General features: G+C 39.8%; 1 protein-coding gene across 1 annotated transcript; it reads left to right on the forward strand.

The window, feature by feature from the left end:
* Positions 1–679: 679 nt before the first annotated feature.
* Positions 680–11,207, forward strand: ETS2 (v-ets avian erythroblastosis virus E26 oncogene homolog 2). The gene is made up of 9 exons (XM_010293892.1): positions 680–754; positions 3,817–3,937; positions 5,847–5,966; positions 6,399–6,599; positions 7,403–7,486; positions 8,296–8,538; positions 8,692–8,955; positions 9,664–9,782; positions 10,774–11,207. Exons 1-9 carry the CDS (start codon positions 683–685, stop codon positions 10,987–10,989), a joined length of 1,440 nt encoding a protein of 479 aa, XP_010292194.1. The 5' UTR covers positions 680–682; the 3' UTR covers positions 10,990–11,207.
* The last annotated feature ends 481 nt before the right edge of the window (positions 11,208–11,688 follow it).

Genomic DNA, 11,688 nt, shown 5'->3' on the forward strand with positions numbered 1-11,688 from the left:
TTTCAGTTAAAACTTAGGGCCTCTAAAGCTTTATAAATATGCTAATCCCGTGTTTACAAAATGCGCAAGATAACACGGTTTGGAGATGCTTTGCTTAGTGAAGGAAGCAGGTTGTTAGTAGTGGGCATCAGCTTCAATGGTTGTTCATGAAAGGGGTGAATGTTAGTATGTGAAGGTGTATCATGGCGAGCGCTGTCACTTCTCTTCCTTCCTTTGAAAGCCAAAGTCCAAAGTGAATCATGGCATCTGCGCAGGAATATAGTAAGCAAAAATAACACAAACTCTGAAATGTTTAAGATAATGAGTGAAAGTTGGAAAGTATCCCAAAGCGACAGGTACTCGGTGGACAAAGGACTTCTGTAGGCTTTTCAGACTAGTGGGATAAGGTCTAAAAGCCCTCACACTGGGTATCAGAGGCTGACCATCCTCTTGTTTGCGCATTTCATCAAACTTTTATCACCGATGATGCCTGTGAAAAGTCTTCCAGTGAAAAAGCTGCTTAGGCAAGGTGGGAATTGTGCCCTGTGTGGTCGGGATGTGAGCGGTGAGAAGGAAAGCTTTCCCTGTGTCTCATTTGGAGCGCTGTTCCGTCGTCTGTACTGAAGCAGTGAGTCACTTCTGTTAACATGCTTGCTTCCTCGGTAGCAACATTTTTCATGTGACCCCTCTCATTTTTTTTCAGATGAGTGATTTTGGGATCAGGAACATGGATCAAGTAGCTCCTGTGTCTAACATGTACAGAGGAATGCTCAAGGTGAGTACTCTTGAGCTGTCACCTTCTAAACCCAACTGAGGCATCTCCCAGCCAATGCATTTACTGGGTTCTTATTAATGCTAGCACAGGGATTGTATAACCATGCTAAGGTGAACACAGATATTCAGGTTTTAATTGCTTGCTTGTAACCTCTAATCTTCTTCTAGAGTATTCCCACTGAGTTCAGCAGAGATGTGAAAAGGAGAACTGAAACAGGAAAATGTAGATCTTGCACCCCCAACCCTCTCCTCCAAGAAGGCTCCCTCCCTTCACCCCTCAAATCCTAAGAATTTGAAAATAAGAGGTAGACAAGAACTGAGCTCAAATTCATTGGCGTTGGTGGAACTTTTGCCTAAATCAAGGTTACAGGGTTGGCAATAGGGGTGTCTTTACATAGTCAACTTGATGAGACTGGCAGAGGGCTGTCCTGATACAGCTGGTTAGGTCTGATTCATTCAAGAGCAGTATAAAAAAAAAGTAGGTTATTCACTTACTACATGCAACTGTGTGGAATGGAAGTCCGACACATTGTAAGAAACCAAAGGTAGTTATTAAATATATTTTATCTGTAGATAGACTGTCTATTACCTTGTTTTGAAAGAAATTTAACAAACCAAGGACAAATGAGAAGCAGACTATAAAAACTCAGTCTTTGAGGGCTTCCACCTCCCCATTCACGCAAGTTACTTTTTAATCCCAGTATCAATTTTTTACACAGCATTGATTAATGTAAACCAAATAAAGGTTAGGAAGGCATTTTCTGTTCTCATTAACTTTGAGGAATGTCTGTGTTTTGAAGAATCAGAGAGACAGTGGTATGCTAACTTCTCTGATGTTTTATGTCCCCTCTTAGCTTTCTCTCCTGCCCACAACAACAAAATCCACAAGACAACCCCCAACTTAACAGCTGTGTGCTCTGTAACCCAGTCGTGGTTCTAAGCAGTTATTCAGTGCTCAGTTGTCATACAATTAAGTCAAAAGAGACATGCATTCTACTATTTTGTAGCTGTTTGCATTTCTTTTTATTTTGTTCTGTAATAATTAACTCTTACATATGTTGAAAAACAAATAAAATGGTTGCATAACTGATAGGGCAAGTAGAATTTATTCTATGTTGGATTCTTCCCCTTTTACTGCAATTAAATCAAGAACCTGCTTAAACATTAATTTTCTCCTTTTTGAAATATGAAACTAGGACAGTGTGGATTTTACTCATTCACATGCCACAGCATTTTTTCCAGTGACTCAGGATAAGGGTCAGCTATTTACACAAAACGCAGGAGTTTCCAGATTGTGTTGAAAGAACTTGCCCTTTCTTTTAGGTACTAGCGATGAGTCAGTGCTTTTATCTTGTAATATATAAAGGATCTTTTACTATCAGCTTTGGCAATTTTTATTAACTTGTTTCATTTGGATGTGAGCCTTTTCATGGGTTGACTTTGACTCTTTCCTCTAGTTGTGGGGGGTACCTGAACCAACCGTACACAATTTGTCTCTGCTGGCCAGTGCTCAGTGGAGATTTCTGAACCTGTTTAACTGAGGCATGGTATGAAAATATCATAAGCCACCAGCTTTTTCTTCTGTGGAGTGTATGCTTTCATAATGTATGTACTAGGATGCATTGCAGCTTGTTACAAAACACAACTAAAAAATTATGGTGCCTGTTTTCTTACTAGGGTTAATGTAATTTGGGGAGATTGGAGAGGGGGATGATACATGGCACATTAGGGCATCTGGTGCAAAAAGACTCCAAGCCACTTGAAACTTTGTGATGACATAAAAAGGAAAGTTAGGGAATATGAGGAAATATTAATACTGACTCATCTGCTATTCCAGAAACATAGTTCATGTTGCTTTTGCATCACACATGAATATTGCCCTGAAAAACCTTTGCCTTGTCCTCAGCTAAAGCCTCTACCTTGGCATAAGCTGGCAGACCAGTGGATGCCTAAAACAAATAAGCATTTGCAAGTTGCCTTTGTCTCCAGCTCCCCGAACTGCAGCAGCTGCCCTGAGCAAGCTGGAGCTTTCCAGAACAATGTTCTATCCTCAGGTGCTTTTAAAAAATCTCAGTGGCAACTTTTACCCATCCATGCCTCTAGACATTACAGATACGGTTTCCTTGTGACTAACAGGCAAGTTGCATAAGTTGTTTTTAAAGTTATTTCCTCCTTTGTTAACATTCCCTCTGCCCCCTGAAGACTAATACGGCTGGGGGATCTAGTAATAGTGCTAGTATTCCTAGTATTCACAATGGACACAAGTCAAGTTTGAAACAAGTTAGGTTTTCAAGATATGACGATATTTATTGAATGTTGCCAATATATCAGTAGAATCCACTTTTATCAGGAACAATTTTATCAGTCCTGTTTATCCCTTTCTGCATGATGAAACTAGCAGTGTTTCACTGAGCACTTGAATGACTGAAAAACGTAATAGCTGACAAATCCAGTAACTCATAAGTATAAAAGTCACAGCAAAGGAGTAACATCTTTCCTCAAGTCCTGTAAAGTTGGCTGTATAGCTTCAAGTGATGTGGTTCAGATTAAATTTTTCCTTAAAAAAAAAAAAAAGACAAAAAGCTGCATAAATCTACCGTAGGTCTTGCACCAGCAGTTGTTTTTCCATAATTTACTGATCCTGCCTCTGCCCTCAAAGTACTCATTGAGTGCATAGTTTAATTTAGATGGTGAAGGAAATAAGGATTTCTTTTAAAGTATACCTGGAAATAAATATATATATACACGCATGTGCATTCTCTGTTGTTAAAAATCTCAATTACAGGAAAACTAAGAATATCCTTACTTGGCTTTACTGTAACCTGCAGAACATGCCACCCACCTCTCACTGTGGTCTGGATGTTAGTTGTTTTGTATTCCTGTACGAGAAGCTATGCTGTCGTCGTGTTTATATTCCAAAGGCACAAGTTAGCTGATTCAAGATAGTGGTTGTGCATGATCTCCAAATCTAGGAAACCTAACCCATCCGCTTCCTAGCAATGAAGTTGACAGTGCTCTAGCAAAATGCTCACTTTGTTTCTTATTTATTCTGTTGCTTTGCAGCGTCAACCAGCATTTGACACCTTTGATAGTTCAAACTCTCTCTTTGCTGGATATTTTTTCTCACTAAACGAAGATCAAACGCTTCAAGAAGTGCCGACAGGATTTGATTCTACTTCTTATGGTAACTCTTCACTTTGTTCCTTAGACCAATCAGAAGGGAATACACTCTTATAAGTGCAACATGGATTTCTGTAAAAAAGTGTTTTAGTACACATACTGTTAGTCCTTACTCGATTTTATCTGTGTGAGTTGCTCTGCTGATCACTGCTGTTGTGTGTACTGAAAAGGAATGGGAACATGGAAAAAAAGGAATGGGATTCAGTAGCCTAATAAACTGATGGTCTGTAGAAGAAGACTTAGTATGTATTAAAGCAGAGCTAAGAGTGTTTAATTTTTTTTAATTAAAACATAAATTATTATGTGTATTTAAACTTATATTTTAATTATGGTTGAGATGTTGCAGGTATTCTGCAAGCTCTTCTCTTGACCCTTCAGTGTTAAATCCCAGAACACAAAATCTTTGTTCCCTTTCACTTCCCCACACTGGGTTTGTTTTACTCCTTACCTTAAAATCGGGAGTAGGGATGTTTACAGATCCTTTCTTTGTGTGTGTGTATGTAGGACAGTACCTACTAAAAGTTCTTTACAAATCCTTACCTAACGTCCCTGACAAAACAGGGAGTTTTTTCCAAAAAGTAGGTATTTTACCTGATGCTACCTTTATTTCCCCTTAGGGAAGGGAAAAAAAGCCTCAAACCTCTGTACTGTAAACCACCAGTCCTTTGTTCTAATGTGATTCTAATCAGTCACCTGCTCTGGTCAGCAAAGCAAGTCCCAGCAGATATTGAGGATGGGTGTGGTAAAAACAGAAGTTAAGCACGGGCTGGTAATGAGCTCCACTTGCTGGGCCAAGTGGAGCCTGTAGATAGTCTAGGAAAACGAGAAAAGCCACACAACTTCATGACCTGACTTGAAGTCTGCCAAGTTCGTTACCTTTGTATACCCTGCCACCGTTATACACCTCTGACATAGCAGAACTTCTTCAAATGCAACCTCTGTGCGAGTTCTCAGAGGCTCTCAAGGGTTCAGCGATGCAGAACTGAGTTGGTTAAGTTGTCCTCAAATTATCCCTCACTTAATGACGCCAATCACAAACAGAATGTCAGTAAAAGATTTCGTGATCTGAAACACGTAGGCAGTGTGGTTGGCTTTCTTCAACCTAGAAGTTCTTCTTTCAGAGTAAAATGGTGCATCTTCTTGTGAAAACTGCCCAATAAGAAAGGCTGAATGGCAGCCAAATTTGTCCTTAAAATGGAATCTACTTGCAAATTTAAAAATCAGTTAAGCACATTAGCTATTTATACTGGCATAGGATGATGCTGACTTTGGATTTTGTTGCGTTATTTAGGCACTGGGTATTAGCTTGTTGCCAGTCACACTTGTATGGTTCAGATAATAGAATAATCTATCGCTCCATGTATTTGTGAGATTGTGAGATGCATGGGAAGGTCTGAAATACAGCCCACTGGAAAGCAACATTGGGTAGTGCAAGCTCATTCTTCGCAACCCTACCACCAGTTACTTAGCTCTCAAAGTAAATGAAGGCTGTTTGGAGTTAGAAGGAAGTCTGAGGTCAAACTATAGGTGACAAAATAGGAATAAGCAGTCTCATATTTCCTTTAAAAAAAAAAAAAAGGAGTAAGAGTAAAATTTCCCTGTGACAAAGGCACTTTATGTAACTACTAAGAGTAAATGAGGATCTATATTATGGAAAGCTGCAAAGCTTGAATTCACTGTGACTCAATTTTATCAAACCAGTAGCATGGAGATTTTGGTGTTGATACATCAAGTCAAAGACTTAATATATCAGAAAATGAATCTACACTGTTTGTTTCTGGTTTTAAAATACTTTAGTTTCTAGCATCCCTTTCTTGTTTTTCAAATAGTGCAGCAAAAACCTGTCACTCCTTTCACTGGCCTAAAAGTTAATGAATCTTCTTTTTCCCCTCCACCCCTTTTCTTTCTTGTAGAGTCGAACAACTGTGAATTGCCTCTGTTAACCCCATGCAGTAAGGCTGTGATGAGTCAGGCCTTGAAAGATACTTTCAGTGGTTTCACAAAGGAACAGTGTCGGCTGGGTATTCCAAATAGTAAGTGTTTTCTATTTATAAGCTCTTTTTTTAATGCTAAGGAGGATGCTGAATAGCGGCTCTTTCAAAAGAGAACGAATGATGTCAGTAGGAAATACAAGAATGGATCCTATGTGAATCTGGCACAGCTTGACTTGGAAAGACCAGACTTGCTGGTATTAAAAATGGGTGCATGGAGAGCTCATGCTTTGGCAGCCTAAGAGAGAATCAAGTAATCTGAGGACATCTCTGATTACAAGTGAATGCAGAAGGAAAATAGAGGACTGTTTTTTGTTTTTTCTCTCTTTAAATTCAAGAACAAATTCATTCTGAATTCATTCAGAACTAAGTAAGTAGAGTTAACACATTTTTTTCATTCGCTGCCTTCTAATGAAGATTGTTTGACAAAAGTGAGGAGTTATCTCTAAATGCTGGATACTTTCTGTCTTGCAGATCCCTGGCTGTGGACTGAACAGCAAGTTTGCCAGTGGCTTTCATGGGCTACCAATGAGTTTAGCTTGGCAAACGTGAACTTCCATCAGTTTCTTATGAGTGGCCAAGACTTGTGCAACCTGGGCAAGGAGCGTTTCCTGGAATTGGCGCCTGACTATGTGGGTGATATTCTGTGGGAACACCTGGAACAGATGATAAAAGGTAGTTACAGAGCCAGAAAGAGCTTTTGTTTTAAGGCTGTTAAATGGCCTTTTAATTCTGGGACTCTTTCAACACTTGTTTCACTATGAAGGGCTTTTATTACATATGAAAACTCAAAACAGACTTTGAAACTTGATTAATAAAAGGATTATCAGAACTATTAATACATCCGATGTACGCAAAGCATGAATGCAGATATCTGCAGAAATCATTCTGTGTTCAGGCTGAATACCTACTGAAGTCAGGTTTTATTTGAAATAATCATTGAAATAAATAAGATTAGGATAAGGCTGCTGTAATACCCCGTTTAAAAAAAAGTAAACATAAGTTAGGAAAAATTTGTTCGGTTCTTGTTAAGAGTTTTTTTGTTTTTTCCTTTACTGTAGTGTTTTGAGGTAATTCAGTAAATGTAAATGAAGCCAGAGGCCTAGAGATGTCTTAGGTGAACACTGATGGTATTGCTAAAACTATATGCAGTGCCCTGTGAGTTCCATTGGTTTTGGAGTGTAACATTCAGTAGTTGCATCCATTAAGGACTTGGACCTTAAAACACACTGCAATTGTTGATGTTTCTAAGTTTTATATAAAAATTAAATTGATATGATGGTTTTCAAGCCTGTTGGAAGTTGGTTGGGTTTTTGGTGTGTTTTTTTCAAGAGAGTGCAATGCAGTGCATTAGTAAAATTTATGTGAACAATGGCCCCAAAATACTTAAGAGAGTCAGAAGCTTTTCATGGCATACAGGTCAGATCTTTAAAACTATAAAACCAAATTTTCTTTTTTTTTTTTCTTCCTCTACCCAGACAGCCAAGAGAAGACACAGGATCAATATGTAGAGAACTCTCATCTCACCTCAGTTCCTCACTGGGTCAATAATAACTCCTTAAGTAAGTATTTTTAGAAATTTGACATTTTACATCTCTTAACATTTGTTCTAAGCATGCCACAGATCCCAGTTTAAAAACAAAAAAATAAAAGCACCAGAATAGTTACTGTGCTTGAGGAGAACACTTGACTTCAATTGCTACAGCCTTCTTTTCTAGTGTTGTTTAATTGTCATCTAATTCATATCAGAAATCTTTTGAAGAGCAAAGGCTTTGAGAAAATCAAATTTCCTTTTGGTATGCCAAAGCCTACATCTGTGGAGCAGAATGACCACTCCCACCTCTAGCAGACAGAGTCAAAACCCAGCATCACTGGGGAGCAGCAGGAGTTATGTTTAGGCCTTTTTGAAGACTGTGGAAGCGTAATAGAGCTTTTGAAAGAGTGTGGGACACAGCGCTAGCTCCCTCAGATAGTTTGATTGGTGTTGTATTTCATTCTACCACAGTCAATCTCCAGCTCAACCTTATTACACCACTTAATGATGAGGGCCTTACTCAAAACCACTTAAGCTTCTCCAGCTTTTTCTGTAGCTCTGTAGTTTCCCTGAAGAGCAAACAATAGACGTATTTGTGGTCGGCAAGTTATAGAGGGAGATTTACAGCATCTCATTTGGAGCCCATTAGATGGGAATCTTCTCACCAACTTCAGTAGCCTTTCTAGTAGGTCTGTAGCATCTACCACTCTTTCTTAGTCAGATTTTCATGGGAAGATTCCTTCTTCATGGGAGAATTGTAGCGGGGTGCCAGAGGTGTATTAGTCTAAGGGACTGCAGAGAAAAACACTTAATTCATTCTTTTATTTCTTTCTTCAGCTGTTAATGTAGATCAGAACTCCTATGGTATGCAAATGCCTGGATACCCTAAAGCCCTCAGCTATCCCAAGCCCAGTCTTTTGACTGATGTCTGTCAGACTTCCACAGGACCAGGTCTCCTCAATCCGGAACAAGAGTTTTCATTGTTCCCTAAAACCCAAGCAGATGCCGTTGCTGTGAACTACTGTGCAGTAAATCAAGATTTCCCAAGAAGCAATCTGAACTTGCTGATAGATAATTCTGGTGAGTCGTTATCTGCATGATAACCATGGATTCAAGGCCATATTCTGTATGTCTCTGCCTCCTTTGCTTAATTTGTATATACAAGTGAGATTAAGGGGGAGAGAAAAAAAACCAAACAACACTTTTCTCTTTCTTTTTTTTTCTTTTATAAAGGTAAGCTTAGAGAACACGAATCTAGTGACAGTGGTGCAGAAAGTTACGAAAGCTCAGATTCGATGCTGCAGTCCTGGAACAGCCAGTCGTCATTAGTGGATTTACAGCGTGTGCCATCCTATGAGAGTTTTGAAGATGACTGTAGCCAGTCCTTGTGTCTGAACAAACCTACAATGTCTTTCAAAGACTATATTCAAGAACGAAGTGATCCTGTAGAGCAAGGGAAACCAGTTATACCAGCAGCAATTCTAGCTGGCTTTACTGGTAAGTAGCGAAGCAAAATGGTCACTCCTTTTCTTGTGTAATATCAATAGTCTCTATAAACGTGTGCCATGGTGATAAAGTTGTATAGTTGTAAGGTATGTCTTACAGCTTAGGGACAGCTACTTATGAAGAGTTTCAGTTTGGAATCCTACTAAATAAGATCTCATAGGACTATCTGTCTAAAGCAAGAACAGGCAGGTACATCAGAACATGTAAAAATGAAATGCACTTCTTGATCTGTTTGAAAAAGAGGGAAACTGGGACAAAATCTCCCACACTTGTGAGTTTCTGCAGGTTTTGGCTTGCTTGTTTAGACCTTCTTCCTGTAGTCCTTGCTGAAATAGTTGTTTCCTCTAGAATGTTTGCCAAGCCGGGGACTGCAGGACAGGAATAAGAGCTTGAAATGCAGCTGATGGGAGGTGGGAGTGAGGGTTAAGGAGCCTGTATTAAAGGGAAAGACATAGCTGATGTCAAATCCTGTGTTTCCATGAAAAAGCTGACTTGTTTTAATTTTAACATGTTTGTGGGCAGATTTGCATTATAGGGAAAAACCTTCAGTTTCTTTCCGATTTGTTTTTTTTTTTTTTTAAATATCAGAGTAATTACAAGACTTACCCTGTGATATGAGTATAGTCACACACACTGGTTGTGGTAAGGGCTTGCAGAAGTATTAATTGTGGTTTCTCCCCACCCCCTCTCTCATAACAGGCAGTGGACCTATCCAGCTGTGGCAATTCCTTCTGGAGTTACTGACTGACAAGTCCTGTCAGTCATTCATTAGTTGGACTGGAGATGGATGGGAATTTAAACTTGCTGACCCAGACGAGGTATGTGGCTAATTGTGATGAACAAGAAGATGTAGGGTCTGATCCACCGTCTGTGGGCCTAGTCTTGACTATCGAGCATTTACAAGATCAGACACTTATGAAATCTCTTCATCTGCAAACGCTTTACTGTACAGTCAGGATTGCCGTGGGATGTTCCCCCTTCTCCCACCCAAGGGTATCAGCATTTGCTTGTAGTTAGGAGAAGACGATGTATACCTTGACCCTTAAAGGTAGCGTACAAAGTTCGTTCTCCTGACGGTGTAATGCTGTAATTAGCTTACTGAGTGTGTTTAAATCAACACTGCCTGGGATTGCACAAAGGCATGTGGAAAATGCTTTTAGATACACAGCAAATATGGTAGTCCTGGTTTTAAAATATTTTGGGAACTTACAGCTTTAGTCATTAAAAATAAATAGAATGCATTTTCATTTTCTGATACTGTTATCAGTATTGTATTAAGAGACATGATATAAAGTCCACTGAAGCCTTTATTTAAAAAAAAAAGAGGGGGGGTGGGAATCATTAACTGGAAATTTAACTCCAAGGAACTTCATATAATTAAAGAGCTGTCCCATACTGCTCAATAGCAAATTAATGTTTAAATGGTCTATTCTTGAGAGTGGAGACTATATTTCACATAAATTTGATCATAAACACATCTTGGCCTATCTACTACAAATAGGTATTCTTTTCACTGGTATTTGCTATCAGCAGCTTTCTCTTGAAGCTGCTGCGGATAATTGTCTCAGAGCATGTTCAGCTGAGGGGTCCGTCGCCAACTCTTAACCCGAGTTTGGTGAAACAGAGGAAGTCACTTTATTTTAATTAATAAAAATCACCAAAACCTTTTTGATTTATTTTTGAAATAAAGCAAAGCAAATAAAATGCTCTGACTGGGAGAGGGTTTTAATAACTGCGTTTATCAGCCACCGACTAGCAGAACGTGACTTGAATAGACCCTTTGCATTTTGCTTTCTTTTCGGACCACAGGTGGCACGGAGGTGGGGAAGGAGGAAAAACAAGCCAAAAATGAACTATGAGAAGCTGAGCCGAGGCCTCCGCTACTATTACGACAAGAACATCATCCACAAGACGTCAGGGAAACGCTACGTGTACCGCTTCGTGTGCGACCTGCAGAACCTGCTGGGGTACACGGCGGAGGAGCTGCACGCGATGCTGGGGGTGCAGCCCGACACGGAGGACTGAGCCCCGGGACGCGGTGCCAGCGGGGGCGGCGATCGCGTGTCGGGACCGTGCCTGGGAACCCTCTGCCGTCAGTGCTTCTGGCCGTTCGGCCGGGTGCAGCTGTGGGGAAATAAGGACCCTAACCGATTTTGTAACCGGGGAGAGCTGGAAGGAAGTGGCCTTATTTCGCCAGCGGCTGCGGGTGTTGCCGTGTCGGGCGCTTGGGCAGCATGGAAGTCAGCACGGACCCTGGCTCTGTCATGGAGGCATGGAAATGCTCTCGGGTTAAGCATTTCAACTGTACTGCCGTGTAAAGCGTTCTGGCTACTTACACTGCCATGTAATAATGGGTTGGCTTTAAAAACCAAAGGTTGGCTGAGAAACCGGTGATGCAGCACAACTATTGCTCAGATATTTTAAAACACCATCATCCTTGCTTACATCTTATATCATGCAATTTATTTAAAAAAAAAAAAACAAACCTAATTTATTTTAAATGAGCAGTAAGGAGAATCAATACTAGTTTTGTTCTAAAGCACGTAGTATTATTATTATTGTTGTTATTATTACTACTCCAGAAATGTGCTGCATAGGTACATAAACACTCTGCGTCCAAAACCAGATGTAGCAACCATTAACAAAAAAAGACCCTTTAAAGAAGGGAAGGAAAAATCTTACCATTTCAATGCTCAGTTTGTATATATTCTGTGATTCTTTTTG

Source organism: Phaethon lepturus, unplaced genomic scaffold (genome assembly GCF_000687285.1).
Source record: "Phaethon lepturus isolate BGI_N335 unplaced genomic scaffold, ASM68728v1 scaffold6579, whole genome shotgun sequence".
Classification (NCBI taxonomy): Eukaryota; Metazoa; Chordata; class Aves; order Phaethontiformes; family Phaethontidae; genus Phaethon; species Phaethon lepturus.